This window comes from Phymastichus coffea, unplaced genomic scaffold, assembly GCF_024137745.1.
Source record: "Phymastichus coffea isolate CEN01 unplaced genomic scaffold, Cenicafe_Pcof_1.1 PCOF00011, whole genome shotgun sequence".
Classification (NCBI taxonomy): Eukaryota; Metazoa; Arthropoda; class Insecta; order Hymenoptera; family Eulophidae; genus Phymastichus; species Phymastichus coffea.
In genome coordinates, this window is record NW_026706822.1 from 3,390,175 (window position 1) to 3,416,163 (window position 25,989).

At 33.1% G+C, this 25,989-nt stretch overlaps 1 protein-coding gene across 3 annotated transcripts in view; it reads left to right on the forward strand.

Moving 5' to 3' along the window:
- LOC131672448 (talin-2) overlaps nt 1–25,989 on the forward strand; it is an 870,100-nt gene that overhangs the window by 282,707 nt on the left and 561,404 nt on the right. For all 3 annotated transcript variants that reach the window (XM_058949681.1, XM_058949672.1, XM_058949665.1), the window contains exon 6: nt 22,391–22,488. In XM_058949681.1, coding sequence (XP_058805664.1) covers nt 22,391–22,488 — 98 coding nt within the window. The remainder of the gene's footprint in view (nt 1–22,390; nt 22,489–25,989) is intronic.

Consider the following 25,989-nt stretch of genomic DNA (forward strand, 5'->3'; position numbering starts at 1 on the left):
CATCTAAATCCGAACTGATGATCTGTTATAAGTTTTTTATTTACAATAATTGGGCTAATTCTAATTAGGAATAATTTTTCGAAGAATTTGGAAGTATTGGTAATAGACTGATTGGTCTATATGAAGTAACAAGTGTCGTTTCTTGACTAGGTTTAGGTATTAATATAATCACTGCTATATTCTATTGATAGAGAAAATAGCAAAGGCGAAAATATGCATTTAAAACTATTGTTATATATCTTATTGCTATTAAGGATAGTTTTTTGATCATTTTCCCTGTAATTTTATCATATCCGGGAGATTTTTTGCAATTGATATTGTTAATTATTTGTAATACTTCGTTTAATTTCACTGCTTTTATTGATATGTCTTCTTGAATATCTGAGTTTTCAAATAGAATTTTTTCTTCTTGCTCAGTGATTAATCTTTGATGAGGTTTGAAGACTGAGTATAGATGTTTTGTGAACATTTATGTTTTTTCCTCGTCAGATCTGGCCTAATTACCACAGTTGTTTCTAATAGGTGGTATAAATGAGGTTGGTCTCTTAAATCGTTTAGTTACTTTCCATAATGAGTAATCCGTTATTTCTGTTAGACTGAGAGCTTTTAGACTCTTTTGCATTTGTTTATTTTTATCTTCGTATAACATTTTCTTTAAATCTTTAGTTACTATGTTTAGTTTCTTTTTATCTTGAGTCGATCTTGTTATTTGGTACCTTTTTCTGAGTGGTATATTTTCTTTTATTTTTTAGCAATATTTTTCGGTATGATTTGCTGTATTTTTTTACTATTTGCAGTAGTGGAATACTTACAAATAGCTTCAGTTAGAATTGACTTTAAAGTTGTAATGCTGCTTTCTATGTCAGTAGCTGTTTTAAGTGGAACATTGCATGTTAAACGTTTCTCGATGAAGAGAGTGTATTTATTCCAGTTAGTTATTGTGAAGTTGTTTTTATTTTAATTTACTTGTGAGTGTAGAGTGATTAATACTGGAGAGTGATCTGATGTTAAGTCTAAGCATGAAAATGTTTCAAAATAATTTTATTTGTACCTTTTAATATTGCAAAGTCAATTAAGTCCGGTAACTTGTTGATATTAGTTGGCCAGTATGTTGGTTCACCGGTTGATATTGGAAAACAGTTGTTTTTTTATATAGTATCGTAAAGTATTCTGCCTCTATAAGTAGGAGTTGATGATCTGGATCCCCACCGCGGGTGCTTGGCATCGTAGTCACCTACAGCTATGAAGCGATTTCCTAATGTTTTGATGAAGTCTACCCAGTCTTCTTTTGTTATTATTTTATTGGAATGACAGTATACAGCTGATACAGTTAAGGGGCCATTGTTATCGCTTATGATGATTCTAGTTACTTGAAGATAAATTTCACTTGAGTGTGCGTGAACAAAATGCTTTATTTTCGTTTTAATTAATATCGCTGTTCATCCATTGGCTTTGTTGAGTGGGTGATTTGTGTTATGTACAGTGTAATTTGGAATATGTAGATAGTTTTTGTTGGTAAAATGTGTTTCTGTTACTAACATGATGTCAATATCTTCGTAGATTAGAAATGGTTTTAATTCTAGAAATCTCTGCATTAATCTATTTGTGTTCCAGATACTTATTTTCAGTGAATTCATTAAGCTAATTTACTCACTAATGTTGTTAACAGATTTAATATATTGTCTATACTTTGCATTAATTTTTCCATCATGTGTTCGAATTTACTTGTATATTCTTCTTTTATAAGATTATTTGTTTCTGACTGATTGTTAGTTTAAGTAAAATTAATTCCAATTTTGAGAGCCAACCCGTTGTAAAAATAAATCAAACACTCACATTAGGTTACACACATATGTTTCGTTGGCAGATATCCAACCTCATCAGATCTTTATTAACAAAAAATGAAAAAATGGTTACAAAAACAAATATATATAAAAAAATTAAAAATCACACTAACAAACATTTACCTCAATTTATCAATCACAATCCAATTAACAAAAATTAAAGTATCAAACTCATCTTCTAACTTTCTCTCACACAAATATTAAAAATTTCAACTCCGACAACAACTATGAAATAATGCAAACCGACCGGTGTCTGTTACCTTTTATATCAAAACAAATCACAAATATATACACACTTAAATGTATCCCCTCTCATATGTCGAGAAGAACCGATACAGTCAGCATCACTGCACATCAAAACAATATTCAAAAACCTTCAATCAAGTCAATCAGATAAAATATCAAACAAACTCTTATATTGCTTGCTTAGCAACTTACTATCTTCTTGTCTGTTTATAGTGTTGTCAGATAAATTAATGTATATCATTTCTGAAATCAGTCTCTTATAATAATTCGACTATTATATTTATTATTAATTTATTATTGTCTGATTCAGCTTTTCATGATAGAAATATTGAAATTGTTAAGGGCATTTTAAGAGATAATGATTATCCTGACAAATTTGTTGATGCATGTGTATCTGATCGTATTCGTAAACATATTTTCCGCAATAGTGTTACTACTCATGAGAATAGAAAAAATACGAACATTAAATCAATAATTTTACCGTTACCTTTTCATAAAAAATTTTTTCACTTATGTAACTCTAGTTTGAAAAAATTTAATATTCACTGTATACCACTAATTAATCATAAGCTGGATAGTATAATAAAACTGGGCAAAGATGCAACGGATAAATGGAATGAGACAAATATAGTATATAAATTTTATAAAAAATTCTTATGTTTTCACTCCTGATATTTGATGATTTTATTTTATTAAATTTCTGATCTTAGGAGTTATCCCTGTAAATAATTACACACCTTGTTTTTCTTGTAATCGTTTCGCAATTCAATTTATTGCCACCTCAGTATACATCTGTTAAATATATAAAATGAATAATTTCAAATCAAATATAGTAATAAATTAAATATAAACCTACGTTTTTTAATATGCTTTGTACTGCAATGTTGATTAAAATAAAAATTATTTCCTCACATATATAACGTCAATATAAAATTATAACATCAATTAAATAAAACAATAATTTTTTGTCAGTACGGTATAAACACATCATGTCCAAGCAAATTAAAATAAAACTGATAGAATACGTTTGTATATGCTCCTAGTAAGTCACTCACGCTGTATAAGAATAGAAAGAGAAAGATTGAATGGTCTAATAAGAGAGATATGAAGAGTGGGGAATACAAAAGAGGAAAAGAAAGAACAGATCATGTTAATCTCATAATACTATTACTAAATAGACTTAATGATGTTAAATATTCTCGAATATTGGTTGCTGAGATATTTTGTATCTTCTTGTGAATTAATGGTATTATCCGTAATTTTAATGTGTACTGATTCTGCGATGCATCTTTTTTTGTAATTCTGTTCTACATGTATAATTTTTGTGTTATCCCAATCAAATTCATGTTTCGGATTATTCACTATATGAGCTGGTATAGGTAGATGTCTAAATCTAGAGTTACTTGGATCTTGAATCGTTTTTTTACCGAATATTTATGTTCATTGATTCTAGTTTTAAGAGCTCTTTTGCTTTCGCCTATGTAGTTAGATGTACATTGTTTACATTGAACATTATAAACTATACCTGTTTTTTCATATTTTATTAATTTATCTTTACCTAGAACAATAATATTGGATAACTTGTTAGTCATTTTTGGTATGCAAACAAGGTTACTCTTCTTTAATGTTGATTTACATTTATAGAAGAATTCTTTTTCGAATGGAATTGGAAAGTATATTGTCTGTTTTTTGTTATTGTTTTTATTTTGTGTAATGTTATGACTGTATTTGTATTTTCTAATGCGATCTTTAATGCACGAATTTACAAATTCTTCAGGATAGTCATTATTATATAATATGTTTTTTACAATAGATATATTATTGCTATGGTAACTTTCATCAGACAACAATATCGATCTATCTACCAGGTTATTAACAATGTTCTTTTTTTGTTTTAATGTGTGGTTTGAGTTATAATTTAAAATACGTCCCGACATAGTTGGTTTTTGGTACCAGTTTGTAATAATTGTATTATTTCTTCTAGTAAGCGATAAATCTAGAAAATCAATAGAACCATTAACCTCTGTCTCGTAGGTAAATTTTAAATGTGAATTATAATCATTAAATGTTCCAAAAACACGATCAAAATCCATGCTCTTAATGCATATTAATGTGTCATCCACATATCGGTAATAAAAAATTGGGTTGATATTAAATTCCTCCTTCAGAAAAAATAAACATTGTGTCTCTAAATCCTCCATGACTAAGTCTGCAAATAATGCTGATAATAGGTCTCCCATCGAAATACCAAATATCTGTTTATAAGTAGTATTATTAAAACGAAAAAATGCATTATTGAATAAGAAATTAATTGTTGTTATGATTTCGTCAAACATAATTATCGATTTCCTGTGTAATTTTTGGAACCTCTTATATATGCTGTTAAGTATTAAATATCTAGGTATACTTGTAAATAGTGAAACTACGTCGAAAGATACCAATATATGGTCTGTTGGAATGTATATGTTCTCGATACGTTTTTTTAATTCAAAACTATTTTTAATGTGTGATCTAGGTACGTCTATGGATTCTTTAAGAGCCTTGTTGATCAGTTTAGATAGGAAATGCGTAGGAGTGTTAACTGTGGATACTACAGGCCTGAGTGGAATGTGATTTTTATGGATTTTTGGAAGTCCATATGCTCTAGCTAGTGTTGTATGGGATTGTGTGAGGATAAATTGGTTAATAAGCATATTCGGGAAATATTTTTTTATGTATCCTTTTTCATTGAAATTTGTAAGGAAATACTGAACATCTTTTTGCATTTTGGTTAAAGGGTTATTTTTCTCCCAGATTGTGTAGGTACTGTTATCTGACAACAGCGAATTCATTTTTTCAATGTATTCATTTCTGTATAAGCATACAGTAATGTTGCCTTTGTCAGCTCTAGTGAAAAAAAGGTTTTTGTTTTCTTTTAGAAACATGTTAGTTGCTTTGAGCTTTTTTTTAAAATTGTTATCCGATTTTTTAACGTGTCTTTTTTTGTTAAAACTGGACTCAATGTTTTTAATCAAGATGTTTCTAATATCATTTAAAGAGTTTTCAGTGTCCGTATTATTATTATCTTTTTCTCTACTAAGTAAAAATTCTAAATTCGTAATACTGTCTATTATATCTTTTTTATTTAAATCATTTTGTATGTTGTAATTAGGGCCCAAAGATACTACTTCAATGACCTCATTAGGAATGTGTATGTCAGTAGTATTTTTGACCCAATTTTCCTTGTTTTGATTATTCTTATATGATTCATTAGAAATTCCTTTTTCCTTTTTATTAACTATTCTGTTAAATCTATTATTTAATTTTTTATCTAATTTCTGATAAATTTTGTTTGCTTTTTGTTCTGTAAATATTCTAAATTTTTCTATGGTTTTTAAGTTTATATTCATATCATAAATAAGATTTGCAAGGACATTTAAACGTATATAAATTTTGTTGTGACAGTTGCCCTTCAGTGTATATTGGTCAAACTAAGAGAAGTTTAAAAAAACGCATAGATGAACATAGTAAAACACCTATAGTAAAATCTCTTCCTATTCCGATGCATTTGAAAAATTATCCTTCGCATGCGTTTGACTGGGATAACACAATAATTTTGGATAGAGAGTCGAATTATTATAAGAGACTGATTTCAGAAATGATATACATTAATTTATCTGACAACACTATAAACAGACAAGAAGATAGTAAGTTGCTAAGCAAGCAATATAAGAGTTTGTTTGATATTTTATCTGATTGACTTGATTGAAGGTTTTTGAATATTGTTTTGATGTGCAGTGATGCTGACTGTATCGGTTCTTCTCGACATATGAGAGGGGATACATTTAAGTGTGTATATATTTGTGATTTGTTTTGATATAAAAGGTAACAGACACCGGTCGGTTTGCATTATTTCATAGTTGTTGTCGGAGTTGAAATTTGAATATTTGTGTGAGAGAAAGTTAGAAGATGAGTTTGATACTTTAATTTTTGTTAATTGGATTGTGATTGATAAATTGAGGTAAATGTTTGTTAGTGTGATTTTTAATTTTTTTATATATATTTGTTTTTGTAACCATTTTTTCATTTATTGTTAATAAAGATCTGATGAGGTTGGATATCTGCCAACGAAATATACTTGTGTAACCTAATATGAGTGTTTGATTTATTTTTACAACGGGTTGGCTCTCAAAATTGGAATTAATTTTACTTAATGCATGGAGAGTGCTACATATAATACATTGATTGTTAGTTTGTTTTAATTCCTCTGTCATATTCTGTTTATTTTGATTAGCCGTTACTTAGGCATATTAATAAAACATTTAGCAATCGAAATAGTTAACTCCAAAATTTATGCCACCATTTTGATTATTTTTTACAATATAAGTACCTCGTGGAGCTTTCTTTTCAAGTATATTCTTTTCTTTGACTCGATTGTCTCTTATAGTGCCAGTGCTTTTCAAACGTAATTTTTGCAAGTGTAAAATCAAATCCATATTTGTAAAAAAATTATCAAAGTACAAATAAAATGTAGGGATTTTATTATATTATATTATTATAATTTATTAGCCGAAATAAAGATTTTAATAAATGCAATACTACACAAGTAGCTAAAGCACATTTTGTTAATTTGTTTCCGGTTTGGGAATTTTTACCGCAATATACATCTAAATTCAGTAGATAGCCGTCTGAAGTGCGTAAACCTCAAAATTTCAAACCAAACCTTATTTATTTCCCTCGAATAAATTGTTTCAATTTTGCATAAGACTTGGCCATCATTTCGTCAATAGATATAGAAGTTTTCCATATTCCGAACTTTAGGAGATTGTTTTGGAAAAGTTTTAACCCGCCACCCTGTATCGTTTGGATCTTTGTCTTTAGCTTTTGAATATTTTATTTTAGACTTAATTTCTTCCAATTTTCCACTAGTGATTGGAGAAGAAACAATTTCACTAGATAAGAATGGATCAAATGATCTATAATCTCTCTGAAACATTCTTTTATTGAATGAACTGAAAATAACTATACCTATAAAAGTGTCAAGATTTTGTAATTTCAGATCATAATTATTCTCTTTAGACGAATCAATTCTATATTGTTTCATTTCCGCGGAAAAAAAGGTTTCAAACAATTGGAAGGGCTCGCACGCCTGTATATTCTTTTTTGCAGCTTCAGATGAGAATATTGTTGCTTCACAAGTATTTGGATATGTCTTCTCGCCATCGATCCAAATGAATTCGTAATTTTTTTAAAGTTTATCTAATTTTTCAGAATAAGTAGCACTAGCTTTTTTTATAAGCAATATTTGGTATTGTGAAATCATGTTGAAAATCTGAATCAGATATTAAATCACAATCGGAATAAGAATCATCGGAGCCTGAATTGTCTATATTCCGAATCACTATCCGAATAACCTGATTCATATTCTGCATGCGATGAAGCAGAAGATTTTGAACGTTTTCGTGACATAACAAGTGTATTGAAAAAGGGAACACCAATATTTTTATTATATACTTTACTTATCATTCATGTAAAAATTGTATAGAACATATGTATCTATGCAGAAGTAAAAGGTTGTACGAGTTTGTTTGTGAAATTTTGTTGTTGTAGATTGAAACAAAATTTTATGTACAATTCAAGAAAAAATTTTTTCTCTAAGTCTATAGACTTACGAAAAAATTTTTAAAAACTAAAAAGTCGTAAAATTAGTCCAGGAACACTCTCAAATTTTTTCATACATTTTTTAGGAAATTTTGAAAACTTGGATTTTTTGAAATTTTCGAAAATAAAAAATTGTTTTTTATTGTTCTTTGATTAATTTTATTTGATTAATTGTTCTTTGATTAATTTTAAAACATTTTTGTTCTTAAAAAATTTTTTCTGAAGTTTATAGTTGTTAAGAAAATAATAGTTTAAGATTTTTATAAAATTTTTTCATTCTCACCGCTATTTTGAAAAAACACGAGGATGAATTTTTCTGAAAAAGAAAACGTGTATATTAGAGCGGGCGAGCTTGGTCGGGTAGTCCTGCTCTGGTCATCCAACTGATTTGATATGACAATCTCCAATAATGAACGAATCTCGGCACTAATCGAAAGAAATCACATTAGTACTCCATAACCTTTCTCCTTTCGAACCAGAGCGGAGTCAGCTTGGGTATTGGTGCTCCGCTGGACTCCCGTGACCGGGTGACAAACAAGCCCAATACTAAAAAACAGAATGATTGATTTCATTCTGTTTTTTCAAGGCTGTCAGCTAGTCGACGGAAACTGAATCGGTTTCATGCGCATCTCGTTTCTGGAGCACGAAAACATCGGGTCTACAAAATCCTGACCTATCTGAAGAGATCACAAGTTGTTAATAATTTACAACTTCTATATAATTATATTGTATTTCTAATACACCCCGTGATGAAATAATGCAAACTCAACCCTCTTTTTCTCTTTCTATGTCCTGAATTTCGTGCGCACATATATGATAGATATTGTCAGCTTGAATTTTTGATTGATAACTATGTATATTAGTGCCACGGTTGTGCAGTTCACGATACTAGTGGTCGGACAGAGAGGATTCACCGTTGCATGGATATGTATTCATTCCAACCCGTGGCGATTGATTTTTCTTCGAGTGCACTGTCTTGACTGTTCACCATTGGTGACATGGCATTTTTGAGCCCTTTTTTGTTTCTTTTTGTTCTTTTGTTATTTTTATTTTTGTAAAACGACAGTCTTTCCGTTTTAGGTTTTTTCATGATCGCAAACATTTTAACCTTCACGCTCAATAAATTATTTAGCAGATAGAATATTTATGTATCATTTACCCGTTCAAAACTTATTTTGTAAATGGAATCGCCGGCTGAATTTGGATTTTAAAAATCAACTCTTCCTTTACAGTATTTTTATTTTATCTTACTTCAGCACTTTTCATGTGTTTCTATTTCTTTTCATCTTTGGCTATATTGTCAATTAGTTTTTTAACTTTCTGCGTTGCAAATAAAAATTGGAACTGATTTATATTTTACTGTGTCTTTATTTTCTTGAAGATCTCCGTACTTGTTAATGGATTAACTTACAAGTAACCCTAATCCAACTGTCAAACACCGATTACAACCAAACTCTGCAAATTGATAAAACACAAGAAAATATTACATTTGTGTCTTTTTATTTATGTCGAATTCACTCTCTAGGAGTAAAAACTATTTTTGCCAAACCACAAGTAAGCTAACCCATCTTGCCCTGGGAACAACGAGTTCAGTCGCAAATTTTTCTTTAAAAATTAAATTTCAAACCATAACCGTGCTTACGCACCTACGCCTTATCTTATCTTCCCCCTCGCCCACCTAATGCCTAAAAACCATCCCTACCAAACCTCATGTTAACCCATTTAACTCTGGAAATAACGAGTTCAGTTACTAATTTTAATAGCTTATTTTTCGTAAAATAGTTAGATTCCACAATACTAGCGTGTTAAACAACTTTACGACCTATCCCCTAACCAAGCTAACTCCTAGAAATCACTCCTACGAGTACTATACTGCCGTAGTTACCTTGTCAGTTCTAGTAAACGGTATAGACGTTGAGGAAAGCTAGACATCATTTAATCTGCTTTATTAGTGTTACAAAATAGATTGAACACATATTATTACATATTATACATTAAATTATACCTTTTCAGGTACACTAAACTAAAATCTGTTGTCAGAATTCAAACTCTACATCTAAATTTATAAATTTAATTTGTTTGAACAATTTGATAAAATGTATTATTGTTAAATTACATTCTTTTTTAAAATAAGATCCCTTTTATTTTTGAGAGAAACAAATAAATAATATATTTATCTAATTACACAGGGCAACAGCAAAAAAGACCTAGAACTGTGACTAGGTACTTCCGAAGGTTTTTGAGTCGCTGAATCCAAATCCGGCGGCAGATTTTATCCATCACGTCAGGTTCCCGAGATCCTAACCAAAAAGTGTAAAAAACACTGTTTTTGGCTAACTTTGAGGTTATGTCAGATCTCTACTAAAAGTTTTTTTTAAACAGCTGACGGCATCTCAAAGAAGAAATCTAATCCTTCAAAACCATTCTTTCAAATTAAAAAAATTATATTTTTGTTGAGATGTCGAAATATCTTGTGAAGAGAATCCTGCCGTTTCTGCCTACTAGCGAAATCGTCAAAATATGATACTTCAAACATCGATATCTCAACGAAAAAAAAAGATTTTTTAAATTCGAAAGAAGGATTTTGAAGGGTTATAGTTCTTCTTTGAGATGCCGTTGGCCGAGCCAGAAGAAAACGTTCAGTAGAGATTTTATATAATCTCAAATTTAGCCAAAAACTTTTTTTTGCACATTTAGGTTAAGATATCTCGGGAACCTGACATAATGGACAAAATCTCCCGCCGGATTTTGACTCAGCGACTCAAGCACCTTCGGAAGATTCTAGTCACGGTTCTAGGTCAGTTCACTTTTCAAATTTTGTTGTCCTGTGTTATTTAAGGTAATACTATAGACAGAAAGAGATAAAGTTACAGAACTGATAAAATTAGATTTTAATAATTTATTTTAATCTCGATTTCAATATTTCATTGGAAATACGTTTGCAGCAGTAAATAGTTTATTTAAAATAATATTGTAGTTTACTTATTTTTCAAAGTGCTCATATTATTCGCACAGATGCAGTATCATGTCAAATCATCATGCGTGCATAGTTTAATTGTGATCTGAATTTTATTTTAATTTAAGTTAAGTGGTACCAATTATAACATCTTTACATACTTTTATTTTTACATTTTCAAACTTAATGTTAATTAAAGTTTAATTGAAAAAAATAAATGATTATTTTGAATTAGCTTAAGCTAATGTACAATTTGCATGGTATTGAAAATTTTTACTTTATTAATATCAGTTTCATTTTATTTTATTATCTAATAAAAGATCAATCATTGATACTATTAAACATTCATACTAGTATTATTATTTATATATATTAATTATTCATCAGAATAATAGAAATTCATCAGCTTATTATATACTGCAACGGTAGTCGATTCGATTAATTGATACGTTCGTGATTCGGTAGCACTCGCGATGCTAGAGCGAACGTCTAAGACAGGAGGCGCGCGAGAGTTCAATTTTTCAGTTAAGCCTTAGCTGTTGTTCGTGAGAGTACCGCCGAATAGTTTTTCTATTGTGTTCCTGCCGTTTTGCCGATCAAAAGTTGTTTTTCTAGTTTTTTTTATACGTGCGCGAGTGACCGCAAGTAGTCAATAACAGCATCAATAATCACAGCAGCAAGCGAATAACAGCATTAAGCGCAGCAACAGCCAATTTGTAGCGAGGAGAACCAGCACAGGCTTTCCAGGGAAAGAATTCGGTTTTCGGTTCGAATTCGGTTCAGAAAAAGAGAGGTGCACCTACCCTGCGGTGCACCTCTCTTTTTCTGCGCGACAAAATACTTGCGATAGTATTTTGTCAATCACGACCGTTTGTACATTCACGCCGGGCGTTATTTTTGGCGGTAGACATTTGAATGCTCTCTCTCTCTCTCTCTCTCTCTCTCTCTCTCTCTCTCCCTCTCTCTCTCTCTCTCTCTCTCTCTCCCGTATTATTGGAAAATTGTAAATCCTATGCGCGTGCGCAAGTTTTTTGGTCCAACGAAGGCTGTAGTTTTTTTATCATAAACGATCTTAATTTTATTCTCCGCATTACGTTATTTCATTCCCTTTTAGTTTAACGGATTCGTCGCCGGTTATTTTTTTAAACTGATTTCATCTAGGGGATAGTATCAGTAAGCATTAGGTCACTCACACCTAAGATAGATCGAGTGTCACGAGTCAGATGACTTAAGATGAGTTCAACTCTGTTGGAAAATGAGACATTGGAACGAAAGTATCAAACGTAAAGGTGAATACACGTATACTCATACGTGATTAACGGAGCGGTGGTTAGCTCTGCATCGTGGGAGTTTGTTTTTGAATAAACCCATTTTGTACCAGCTAACCCACCCCGTTACAATACTTTCACATGAGCTAAAGATTTTCCCTCTTATAATTTGAAATTACATTATGGTAATTTTGGATTTCTTTTTAATAAATTAAGATTGTTAAAATTTGTATGGTTTCAATGACTACGGCAATGAATCCGAAAAATATCTTAAGGGGATATTACCGGTTATAAATTTGAAAAAATCATTATTTTTTTCATTTTCCAACTAATTGTGCCTTCACATCCTAAATTTTTGATATGGTCCAGGGATACCAGACTGAGCAATTGTAAGTAATAAATATTTCGGTTTTTATAAAAATATTGAATAAATTCATAATAAAAAATTTTTAACGCGTTTTTCTCAAAATGACGTTCTTTCAAACGGCGGACACTTAATCTCCGGATTGGCTCGACCGATTTAAACCAAATTTGGTGTACTTCTTTATTCAAGTATTCTGTGTGGTAATTTACCATAATATAAGTAAAAAGTGAACCTGAAAAAAATGAGTAAGTGAAAAAAGTGGGAAAAAATGCAATTATTTAAAAAATTTTTTCAAACGATCGCCATTTTTTTTCCTTGTGATTTTTTTAAATATTGTGGTAAATTACCACGTAAAACACCTTCCTTTTTAATATATCATTTAGTTTTTTTGTTTCAGATTCTTCGTTGCCGAGCTTATCTGTCCGCCATGGGACGCGGCATTTTTTAGCCTACTGACTTCGATGCACACTATAAATTAGAAAAAGAGACAAAAAAATCAAAAGAAATTTTTTTGAAATCTTCAAATCATATATTTCATCTGTGGAAATTTGCAAATTGATATAGAATAAAGGAACTGAGAAAAAAAAATTGAAAATTAACCTTCGGAAGTACCTAGTCACAGTTCTAGGTCTTTTTTGCTGTTGCCCTGTGTAATTAGATAAATATATTATTTATTTGTTTCTCATAAAAATAAGAGTGAAGCGAGGGTGGAAAGGTACACGAGACGAGAAACTCTTACTCGAACATGTGCCGTACCGTATTTTTTTATACGACGTTTGGAAAGCGCGATTTCCAACCCATATTTTCTGCCGAGCGTGCGGGAAAGATTCACTTTGCACACGCAGTATTGAAATATTAATTAATTATGTATTTTAAGATCCTGTATATGACGTAGAATCGAATGTAACCGATATGGAAACATCGATACATCTTTCGCATCTTATTTAGTAAATTTCATTAAACAGTCTATTAATAATTAATATGTAGTTTACGAGGGTGGTCCGATAAGTACTTAGCCTCACCGCCCGATGGCGCCACTCTCGCAAAAGAAATATTCTATCACGTAGTACAACCTTCTCGATGGTAACTGTCAAGATTTCAGCCGGATCGGAATGGTAGTTTATTTTTGAGAGCGTGTGAAAGCAAGTGTGTCCGTTGATTTTTGAAAAATGGGAAAAGAGCAGTATCGGTCGGTGATTCGATTCTTGTTTTTGGAAGGGAAATCGCGCAGCGAAATAAAAAAACGCTTGGATGCTGTGTACGGTGACTCTTCTCCTTTGATGGTGACCGTCAAAAATTAGTTTAACGAGTTTCAACTTGGTCGCACGTCGATTTTTGAAGAGCCACGTCCAGGTGCTTCAAAAACGGCTACCACGGAGGATAATGTGACAAAAATTCACGATCTCGTATTGGCAGATCGACGATTGAAGGTCGTAGGCATCTCAAGAGACCGCGTGGGTCATGTCCTGCATGAAATTTCGGGCATGAGAAAGTTGTCGGCGCGATGGGTGCCGCGTTTGCTCACTCCGGACAACAAGTGCAACCGTGAGACAACTTCAGAGCAATGTCTGACGCTGTTTAAGCGCAATCCGAAGGAGTTTCTGCGTCGTTTCGTGACAGTCGATGAAACATGGATCCACTGGTATACACCAGAGACCAAGGAACAGTTGAAACAGTGGACTTTACTCGGCGAAAGTGCTCCGAAGAAGGCGAAGACTGCTCCATCTGCCGGAAAGGTGATGGCCACCGTTTTCTGGGATTCACAAGGTGTGATCTACGTCGACTACCTGGAGAGGGGCAAAACGGTCACAGGGCTGTACTATGCCGAATTATTGGGCCGATTCGACGTCGAATTGCAGAAAAAACGGCCCCATTTGGCGAAGAAAAAGTGCTCTTCCACCATGGCAACACACCGGCTCACACCTCCGCCGTCGCCATGGCAAAATTGGTCTAATTAGGCTACGACTGCTGCCCCATCCACCGTATTCTCCAGATTTAGCCCCGTGCGACTTCTATTTGTTTCCAAACTTGAAAAAGTCACTCGCCGGGCAGAAATTTGAGTCGAATGAGGAGGTAATCGCTGCCACGGAAGCCTACTTTTCAGATCTCGAAGAAACGTATTTTTCAGACGGGTTAAAGAAGTTGGAACATCGCTGGGCCAAGTGTATCGAACTAAAAGGAGACTATGTTGAAAAATAAAACGCCACTTATCCAAAATTTTCGTTTTTCTTTTGTAGGCTAAGTACTTATTGGACCACCCTCGTATATAGTAGATAATATGTATTTGTCGAAACTTATGATAATTTGTGTTTATCAGTTAAAGTTATACCAGAGTATTTCTTGAAGTTACTTTATATGGATGATGTAATTGATCAATGTAATGAGGACTTTACATAACTTTATAGATCAAATGAGATTATAGACATGAAGAACAAAAAAGTGCTGTAAATTATTGGCAATCAACAAGAAATGAACGAATAAGTCTTATATCAGTTCAAAATCGTTACAGAAAAGTTTCAAATTTAAATTAGTTATCGCCTTTACTCATAGTCTTACAGAAAAAGGGTGGTAAATTTAAACGAATAGTTGAAAAGGTACTGTACAAAGCAGAAAATCTTGTAGTTTATGCTTTTCACTCTGGAAAATTGACATCTGATCTTGCTGTAAAATGGTTTAAAGATGTACTCTTGTCAATCATGAGTGAGAAATCTATTTTATGTCTTGATTCTATGTTATGTCTTGGAAGAAAAAAATATTTAAAAAACTGATGTAGGTACAAAAAAAATTGAGATAAAGCTATATCTCTTGGAACCACTGCTTTTAAACAGCAATCAGACGTGTATGGGATTAGACCCTAGAAAAACTTTTTAAGGCACATTTCAGATTTTACACTACTTTATAATCTAGAAATAAACTTACACTTAAGAAATAATAATTTAAAAATTCAGTTTTTAATACACAACCAATTTTCACCACCACAGTTTAGACATATTTTCAAATATGCTTGGCGGAAAAGTGGTTATTTAAGTAAAAAATCAGAAAAAGGTCAGACATCTGTTGTATTTTGTTTAAAATTTGTTGACAGTAAATGTCCTATGTGTAATGATATAGCTCTAATAAAATATGCATAGTGCACTATACATACAACATTTCTGCGTAATAAATAATGACAATCTGTCTCATTATTGTAAAAAGTATATATAGTAATTTTTATAGAAAATAATTTCTTAATTTTTATACTATATACTAACACATTAAATATTTCCCGAAATACAAATTTGGAGATCAGGGTGGCTTAGTGAGTAAGAGCCAGGCTTCTGTGCAAGAGGTCGCGGATTTGAGCCCCGGACATGTGAAGATATTTAGAAATGAAATTTTCATATGTCTCTTACCGTGATTCCGGTGGTTCGGATTCCACCATAAACTGTAGGTCCAGTCATAATGCGTGTTAAACTTTATCCTCCTACACCATTTAAAAAAAAATGATCGGGGAGGTAAGTCTGCATATTCATTAGTATAGGGAATCAAGACTAATGCGTACAAGTCCTTAGTTTCCTCTGTAGCGCTCGACGTGGATGTAGTTCTTGACGTAACAATAACAATAATAATAATAGTGACGAGAGCAGGCCGTGTGCCGGTCTCTCGTCTGCGTTCCCCCTCCCCCACATTAAAGTATGCGTCTAACACTTGGCCTTTTGTTTCAGCGCCAAGGACGAGCCAGCGCAGTTGAGCGCAAGAAAAAGTTGAAGAGCGCAGAGAGAGAGTGAGAGAGAGAGAGTATTAGGCCTATGCAGGGTTTGGCAGGCGCGCAACGCGTGACCGATAAGCGGCGCGTCGCGTGCCGCCTAACTAATAGGTCAAGGTAGGGAGAGGAGCGAGCGCCGCTGAGCGGCTGCAAGACGAGCGCAAGAATTAGTGCGTGAGAGAGTCGCAGCCGAGTCCTACTAGAGTGAGGGAGTCGAAGCCTAGTCCTACTAGAGTGCGGAAGTCCGAGCCCAGCAGAGAGAGCAGTTTGGGATAGCCGGAAGGAAGGAAGATCAACCCTACCGGCAACGGCTTTGCCAGCAACTGCAGCCAGCCCACCTGCTAGGAGAGTCAACGTCGCCTACGGATACCTGGTCAGCGACAGCGGCTAGCGACGATCTGACCAGCGACGACACCCGGTACTTCCTGCGGCAGCGCATCGCTCAGGATGCTCGACGTTGCGAGGAACAGGAGATAAAAGGTCAAGCCTTTCTTTTCTTCTTTCTCTCTACACTCTCTCTCTCTGTTGATGCGACGACCGGTGCGCGTTGAAAGAGATAGCCTGGTACTCACGTGCCGGCTATCTGAAGGTTCGCGCTAGGTTTAATTCATAGTGACGTAAGCTGCGACCGGTGAATTGTCCAGGCGCCCACGTGCCGGGCAATTTACCCGGTATTAGTTCGCGTAGTTTTAAGTAAGTTTGTAATAGGTTAAGTACGCGATTAGGTAATAGTGAAATGCGAAATGTTCATTTGTGATTATCTTAACCCATTAACGTCCAAAATGTCAAAATTTCTTGCACGTTTTCAAAGTGATTTTTTCCTATGTAATTGGCGTTGAAAAAATTCTTGAACCACATATTCTGATGTAAAATTGCATGCTCTTTCAGAATCCGTTGCCAGAATCATGATAAAACTCACAGGAAAAGAGATATGCTCGATTGAAACATAAAAAACCCCTAAATTTTCGAAAAAAAAAAAATTTTTAGGATTTTTTTTCGAAGTGTTACGATGAAGATATCACCTTGCGACCGTGATCAAAGGTGATCATGGGATTTGAAGTTTAACAGGGAATTTTTTTGTTTACCTTGAACCATCGCTTCTTTACAAAATGGCGGAAAAAACGAATTTTTTTTTTCAATCTTCATCAACTTTTTTCTCAAAATCTATGGTCTTTAAAAAAAAATTCATAAAAACAAAAATGCCTTAGAATCACTCGAGAAACATCCTAAAATTTTTTCAGAATTTTTGGAGACATTTTTGAAAATTCCATTTCCCAAGTTTCCCGGAAAATCAAAAATTGTCCAAAAAATTCTGAAAAAATTTGAGAATGTTGCTCGAGCGATTCTAAGGCATTTTTGTTTTTATGAATTTTTTTCTAAAGACCATAGATTTTGAGAAAAAAGTTGATGAAGATTGAAAAAAAAAAAATTCGTTTTTTCCGCCATTTTGTAAAGAAGCGATGGTTCAAGGTAAACAAAAAAATTCCCTGTTAAACTTCAAATCCCATGATCACCTTTGATCACGGTCGCAAGGTGATATCTTCACCGTAACACTTCGAAAAAAAATCCTAAAAATTTTTTTTTTCGAAAATTTAGGTGTTTTTTATGTATCAATCGAGCATATCTCTTTTCCTGTGAGTTTTATCATGATTCTGGCAACGGATTCTGAAAGAGCATGCAATTTTACATCAGAATATGTGGTTCAAGAATTTTTTCAACGCCAATTACATAGGAAAAAATCACTTTGAAAACGTGCAAGAAATTTTGACATTTTGGACGTTAATGGGTTAAGTAGTTTATTGTTCTATTTGCAGTTTGTTGGTCGGTAATTTAGATTATGTTATGCGCGCGTATGTTCAGTGTGAATAATTATTAATAATAATAGGTTGTAAGTGAGATTTGATTCCTGTCTTTGTATAATTTATTTATCAACCTCCCCTCGTTCTTCTCCCTCAATAGTCATGAGCGAAAGTGCCTCACTTACCCCGCAAAAGAATTGGTAACAAAGGATAGAGTTTTGTTACATAATAATAATAATAATCACCGAGACATGTGAGGCAAAAGAAAAAACAAGTGATTAAATTTGCTGTTAACTGCGTTAACGAAAATGTTAACATCTTGATAAGTGATGAGGTCGGTTGAATAGTTTCAGGCGTGGAATTTAATTATTTGAAGAAAAATAACCTATTGAACTAGGTGCACCCAACGTTAAGTTAGCCAACCCAATGTTAGGTTAACCTTCTCACTATTCAGAAGAGATGGTTTTTAAGGACTAGCTGGGTTTAGGAATAAGTGGGTAAAGGTGGGTTAGGGAAAGGTTGATGAACACACTTATGATTTTAGTCCGGTCATTCTAGTATATTGATCTATATTTTTTGCGAATAGCGAGATTTCTTTTTATTTCGACGCGGAATAACACGTAGATAATGAGAAAATAGCTTTGATTTCCAAAAGTTTCCGGAAGATTATTTTATTAACGATTTATTGCAAAAAAAAGTCACTTTTTTTAGTTATTCGCTTATATCTTTTTCCTAATTATCTTATCGATATAAGCTCAACGAAATTCGATTCCAAGATTGCAAAAAAAAACAATCGCTTATATCTTCTTTAATTTTCAATCAATTTTGTCTAAACTTTCAAGGCCGATGCATCTTTAAAAAGTGTATAATAGGAAGCTGGTCCGATTTTTCGAAAGTTAATTGTTTACGAGCTAGAGTCTGACAAAGATTCAACTTTGACGGTGTACCGCGGCCGTCCTGGCCAGATTTCGAAAAAAAAGACCATATAAGGACGATGAAATCTATCGGTAGAAAAAATTTGATAATTTTTCGATAATTAATTTCGGAGAAAAAGACGAAAGACTGAGATTGTTTAGTTGTAAAATAAAATTTAACAATGAATCAATAAACATATTGGAATCTAATAAAATTCATTCATTTGGCAACTGAAAGACCTTTCATTTAAAAAAAAAGGTTCTTTCGACGATAATTAGGAGCCGAGATATTATTATTTTGGTTTTTAATCCGTAACTCGTTTTGTTTATAACGTTTATCAAATTTAATTGCTGATTTCGATTTGAGAAGAATTTACCTATACGCTGAATTTTTTTAAGCTATGCAGGATTTTCATTTCTATAAGCAAAGTTAATATGCAAAATAATCGTGAAAAAGATTATTTATATTTTTGAATGTGAAACTTCCCCATTAAATAGAATATACTATAAAAATATTATTATAGATTCAAGTAGCATACGAAAATACCTTTGAGATAGAAAAGATTTTTTTTACTATAAATTTAAGTGGAAATTATGATTTTTTTCGTCTTATAACCTAATTTTTTTTTTTTTATAAATTACATAAAATGGGTGTAAAATTGTATGGGATTCATATTAAAAAATACTAAATTTCAATAAATATTAATTTTTATATTTTATATTGCAAATTGGGCAGGATAGACGATATTCAATGAAATTCTGATAAAAGAATTAGAATGTAGAGAAAAAAATACTTAAAAAAAAAAAAATTCTACTATATTTAGAATTGGGGTAAATTAATTATGCAACTAAGGTAACTCTAAGCCTCGAAGCCGTAAGGAGAGGAACATTCCCCTGACCACCACTGCCGCGGCGGGCGCGCGCGGCCACGCGGTGCGCTCCAATTGTTACATTTAACTTTGCTTATAGAAATGAAAATCCTGCATAGCTTAAAAAAATTCAGCGTATAGGTAAATTCTTCTCAAATCTAAATCAACAATTAAATTTGATAAAAGTTATGAACAAGACGAGTTATGGATTAAAAACCAAAATAATAATATTTCGGCTTCTAATTATCGTCGAAAGATCCTTTTTTTTTAAATGAAAGGTCTTTCAGTTGCCAATCAAATGAATTTTATTAGATTCCAATATGTTTAATGCTTCATTGTTAAATTCTATTTTACAATTAAGCAATTTCGGTCTTTCGTCTTTTTCTCGGAAACTAATTATCGAAAAATTATCAAATTTATTCTACCGATAGATTGTGACGGGACTCTGACTAGGATAGCCGGCCCCGTCTGGCTCGCTCTCTTTCTCTCTCTCGTAGCCTCGCTCCTTTGCTGTTGCCCTGGCGAGCCTTTGAAATTACGAACCGATACCGATGCTTGCACCGCTTTACTTCAGAACCAATACCTGAGCCGGGCATCGTCATTAGGAGCCAATTGGGAACGAGAGCGGCTTCGGCAAGAAGGAGAGAGAGAGAATAATGCGTCGCGAGTAGAGAGTAAGCGAACGCGAGTGACCCGTGGTGATCCGCTCGCGAAAGCGAAGCCGCCGGCGTTGCTCGAGCCGACGCGCGAACGATTAGAGGAGAGAGTTCGAGCCGAGATTCAGAGTTAGACGGATCGTTTGACGGCCGAGCGTGCGCACGTGAAAGAGAACAATTCATACAAAAAAGCAGAGGACGATTAGCAGTTGGCAGCAAGGAGAGAGGACTTCCAACGACGCTAGCATCGTGGAAGCCACATCCGAGCCTGCCAGCAGTCCAGCAGTATTTCCTGCCTGTAGTTCCTGGAGTGATTTCTGCCAGCAACTACCAGCAACAGTTCCTGCAACAGCATCAGCGGCGATTCTTGCCAACAGCCTCACCAGGTCAGGTTGTCTCTCTCTTTCTCCTTATCTCTTTCTCTCTACATCCGCGAGTGCGCGACGCGTCGGCGAAGTAGTCGCGATCTTCTTCCATAATTGTAACGAGTCCCTTCTTTGTATTCTCTCAAATCATTGTAACGTGGCCCCGTGCGATTGTCCGCACGAGCGCAGGCACGCGGCGTTAAGAACGAAGCTTGAACTCGCGTCGTCGCTCTTTATTGTTAAAAGTCGAGAAAAAATATTGTTAACGTTTATCGCAAGTGATTATTGTGTACGTCTTACATTCCTTTCCTCTCAAGCTGAAGCCTAAAACGCTAATTTAATGACGAGGCCCATCGCTATCGTTCAGAGGAGCGAAAGAGCCTCTCTTACCTTCCCCTTTAAAAATAATTTGTGATACGACGCTTGGACACGGGCCTTTGCATTGCTTATGGGAATTACCATTCCCCATAACGCGTTAGAGTTTTAGTCACCAGTGTCACAAGATTTCATCGTCCTTATTTGGTCTTTTTTTCGAAATCTGGCCAAGACGGCCGCGGTACACCGTCAAAGTTGAAACTTTGTCATGCTCTAGCTCGTAAACAACTAACTTTTGAAAAATCAGACCGGCTTCCTATTATACACTTTTTAAAGATGTATCGGCCCTGAAAGTTTAGACAAAATTTATTGAAAATTAAAGAATATATAAGCGACTGTTTTTTTTTGCAATCTTGGAAACAACCCAAGATATTGTTATTAATAAAAAAAATTTAATTTTCGAACACGCTATCCTTATGTAGAATTATCTCAGGAATCGAATTTCGTTGAGCTTATATCGATAAGATAATTAGGAAAAAAAGATATAAGCGAATAACTGAAAAAAGTGCCTTTTTTTGCAATAAATCGTTAATGAAATAATGTTCCGGAAACTTTTGGAAATCAAAACTATTTTTGCCATTATCTACGTATTATTCCGCGTCGAAATAAAAAAAAATCTCGCTGTTTCCAAAAAATATAGATCTATTTTTTTTTGGAACCAGAATGACCGGACTATTAGAATGTAATTATTTAAAGAACAATTATAGACTGAACTCGTTGTATCTAGTGCAAGATGGATTAGCCTAATTGTTGTTTGGTAGGGGTGATTTCTACTCCTAGGAAGTGGATTCAACAAAAACAAAAAGACACGGATTTAATATTTTTTATGTTTTATCGATATACAGCTTTTAGTTGCAATCGGTGTTTGACAGTTGGGTAGGGTTATTTGTTAGACATTAATTAAATAATTAAGCTTGTATTTTATTTTTGTTTGTTTTTGATTTTTACTTTGTAGTGTTCTTTTGGTGAGATTAGATATAGTGTTTCTTATTTGAATGGCCGTTCTGGCTGTTTTCTCTGTTTTATTATGAGGTTGAAAGCTAAATTAAAAATAACTGTTATTTTACTTGATTGGCTAATACATTAGCTTTTAGAATAGAACCCAACGCAAACACGATTGCTCTTCTACGGGACCAAACATAGACTGATGTATTAATAATCTATTTTGTTTAACTGGTTTAATAAAGGAATTTCACCTCATATGGATAGATTCATTCATTTTATAATACTTCCTTATTTACAAAATAGGCCTCTGTACGTGTATGTGTGTGTATGAAAAATTATAATTTTTTATGAATCCATGTATATATATATATATAGATATTTATTTATTTATTTATTTATTCTAGAGCAACTATTATGCAACATGAAACTAACAATATTGAGAAAGGAAATATGGAGTCTGTCTCTGTTGCAATACCAGCAGTCGTCAGATCTAGTGTAGATGGTATGTATAGTAATCCATATTATCGAAAATAGAAAAATTTTCAAAATACATAGTTCATGATATGCTAACATTTCTAAGCTATATGATCATTCTGATTAGAATGTATTATTTCTTTCAATCAATGATGTATTTAATTCATTTTTCCTACTTTAAGAGTACATTTTCTTATTTCATCAGTTCAACAATAATTATGTGAAGTCCTGAGTTAAGATATAAGCATCCAGACAACGTTTGTCCTGCCGAGTCACAACTCGACTTTTAGGTATTTACCATAAATATCAACACGTCGCACAGTGGGAATTTTCAACCGTTTTTGTGTCATAATTCCTTCGGCAGGCCAATTTTCATTCAAATTTGGTAATTTCTTTTTTAAATACTCATTATACTTTGATCCTTGAGAGAATGGTGCTACAAATTCAAAATATTTTAGCTTCCGAAAACAGCTGCTAATGATAGCGCGCTATTTTGAGAAAATCGTTTTTCAAAATCGATTACCCGACTGAAATCAACTTAAATCAATTGAAGTCTATCCTCAAATATATTTTATAGTTTCTTAATTGAATAAATCTGTATATTTTTTCTGAAAAATCAGTACATAACCTAAAATTGGATTATAAATGTCTTCTCTACTCAAAAATAATGAAATTTCATCTGAAAATTTTTATTAATAGGAAATAAACTTGTAAATTGAAGCGAACTGAAGCCTGCAATTGCTCGGTCGGTAGGGCGACGGACTCGCACCCGGTAGGCCCGGGTTCGATTCCCAGTTCCTGCTGTTTGATACAAGCACCACTGAAAAAAGTTTCATGTGCTTTGTTCTCAAACACATTGCAAGCCTCCGTCGCTGATTAGCACTGATGGAGCATAAATAGAGCGACGTTAAATAAAAAAAAAAAAAAAAGAAGCGAACTGTTGTCTAAAACATACACACAATAACCCAATAACCCAAATATCCAGTTAATTGGTTATTAGTTATCAGGTTATTTAGTTGGATTTAAGGTGGTTACTTGATTTTGAAAAAGGATTAAAATAGTGTGCTATTATTAGCGATTGATATCGGGAGGTTAGTTATTTCGGATTTGTATCATCATTTTTTCAAAGTACAAAGTATAATCAGTATTTAAAAAAAAATTACCTATTTTTAGTGAAAATTGGATTGCGGAGGGAATTTTGACACAAAAACGGCTAAAATGAACCACTGTGCGTCGGTGTGACAGTTGAACGTGACTTTTAATTATCACGAAGCAGCTGATCGCTGCTCCGAGCTTTCAGAAATTTTGAGTCTACTTAAATTATGCATTATGTACATATGAATGTGAAAAAATAGGAGAATGTTTAGCAAGTATAATGTATATTGGTGTGTGTGTGAGTGTGTGTGTATATATTGTTGTAGTCACTATTAAATGATTACAACGAAATACAAACTTATAGAAACTAGACTATATTTATTAAATCAGAAACAATGTATATAGAATCAATTCGCCGTATCAACTGACTGGAAAAATAATAAATAACTAAGTCTAAAAAACAAAAGTACTTATCAACCAAACATTCAGGAGAGATTATATCGAATATATTATATTATCTTCGGTTTTTTTAGATTGTTATCTCGACAATCTATAAAGATATTCAGAAAACTTGAATGCAAAAATTCGAATCTTGTACTAAGATATCGGTTATTTTAGGCGAGTTTATTTTTCTGTAGAAGCCCGTATCTTGGAAAGCTTCAATCTTGAATCTTGAACCTTGAATTCGTTGTGTAATGCTGTGTATAATGTGTTGGATTTTTCCAAGTGTGGCGAATTAACATGCTGTGAGCCTCACCTTGTCTATTACTCTGGCATTTGCTCTATGTCTCACGGAAAGAAAACCACAGTTAAAAATATCGTGAGAAGGAAGAAGAGTAAGCGAATTACCTATCGTAGTATGTTGCTAATCTGTAATGTGTACAATCTTCTTCCTGTGTTTTAGTGTTTGTTGGATGCAAAAAACTACATCGTTGATCTCGTTAATGATTTTATATAGTCCTTCCCAACTTGTCTGAAGTTTCGGTATCTTCCTTTTCACTTGACGAGGATTGAAGAACCATATATTTTGGTTTTCTTTGAAATTAACGTGTCTAGCTGTCTTGTCATAGGTTTTCTTCGTTCGCTGAGAAGTAATGGCGATGTTATGTCGAGCTAAATCATGTATAGTGTTTAGTTTTGATTTAATTTCTTATATATAGCTGTTATTCGATGATTCTTCTGAAGTAGGAGGACATCCACGTATCAGATGTAGAATACGATATGATAGATAAATGTCATGAATTTTGCAAAAAAAAGATAATTTTTTTGAAGACTAAAAAAAAGTTCATAACAATTATTATGGAATAATATTAAATAAGTGAAAAATAAATTTAATGTAGTTTTTCATATTTTTAGCGTACTAGCTGTGAAAAATTTTTTTTTTAATCGACAAAAACTTTGTCGAAAACTAAAAAAAAAAATAGTACAGTATTCCACTTGCAGAAGCAAATATTTTTTATTCTATTCATTTTTTTGAATTTTTAGAATTTACGGAGATAAAAAATATTTTAAAAAATTGTCACTTCCCGAAAAAAATTCCCATGCGCGCGTCGATTTTGACGAAAACTATTTTTTAACCAATGATTCAGATAGAGCTTGATAAAAGCTAAAAAGTGCTTTAACTCAAATTTTTGTATGAATTTTTTTTCAGATTTCGTAAATTTTCAAAGTTAGCAAAAAATTTTCGGAATTTTCTATGTTGAATTATTGCTTGCAAAAGATTAAAAAACAATCGATGGTATCCATAAGTCATATCATTTGAAAGCTTTTGGAAAGTCCTTTCAAACGCGCCGCCGAGCGACTCTGTTCATTAATTTTTACCAGAGACATTGAACCTTAAATTTTTGACTAATTTTATCTCATACTAGGTGACCGGCAGTGTAAATTTCCGCTGGTGGAGGTTTAGTTGTAGTGTGGGTCGAAGATCTGTAAGCCAAAAGATACAAGGAAATCCAACGATCCCATTTTTTTTTGGTTTTTTGCGATGTATTTGGATAAGTGATTGAGTATTGTTCTGTTCTGTCTTTCCACTTGTCCGTTTGATTGTGGGTGAAGGGATGTTGTTCTTGTTTTTGTAATAACTAACAAATTGGATAGTTTTTTCACTAATTTAGCGTCAAAATTTGTACCCTGATCAGTGTGAATTTCTATAGGAACTCCGTATCGACACACAACTCCACGAACAAATACTTCTGCAATAGTTTTTGTTCACATATTAGAAAGAGGGAAGGCTTCTACACATTTTGTAAAACAATCAGTGATATCTAAGAGGTACCTATTTCATAAAAAAGAAATTGGGAAAGGGCCTAAAATATCCATTTGAAGTCGTTCAAAAGATGATCCTACATTATAAATTTTCATCTGATTGTGGCCTTTATCAGATGGACCTTTTCTGACAAACATGGAGCAAGATTTACACTTATTTTTAACATCT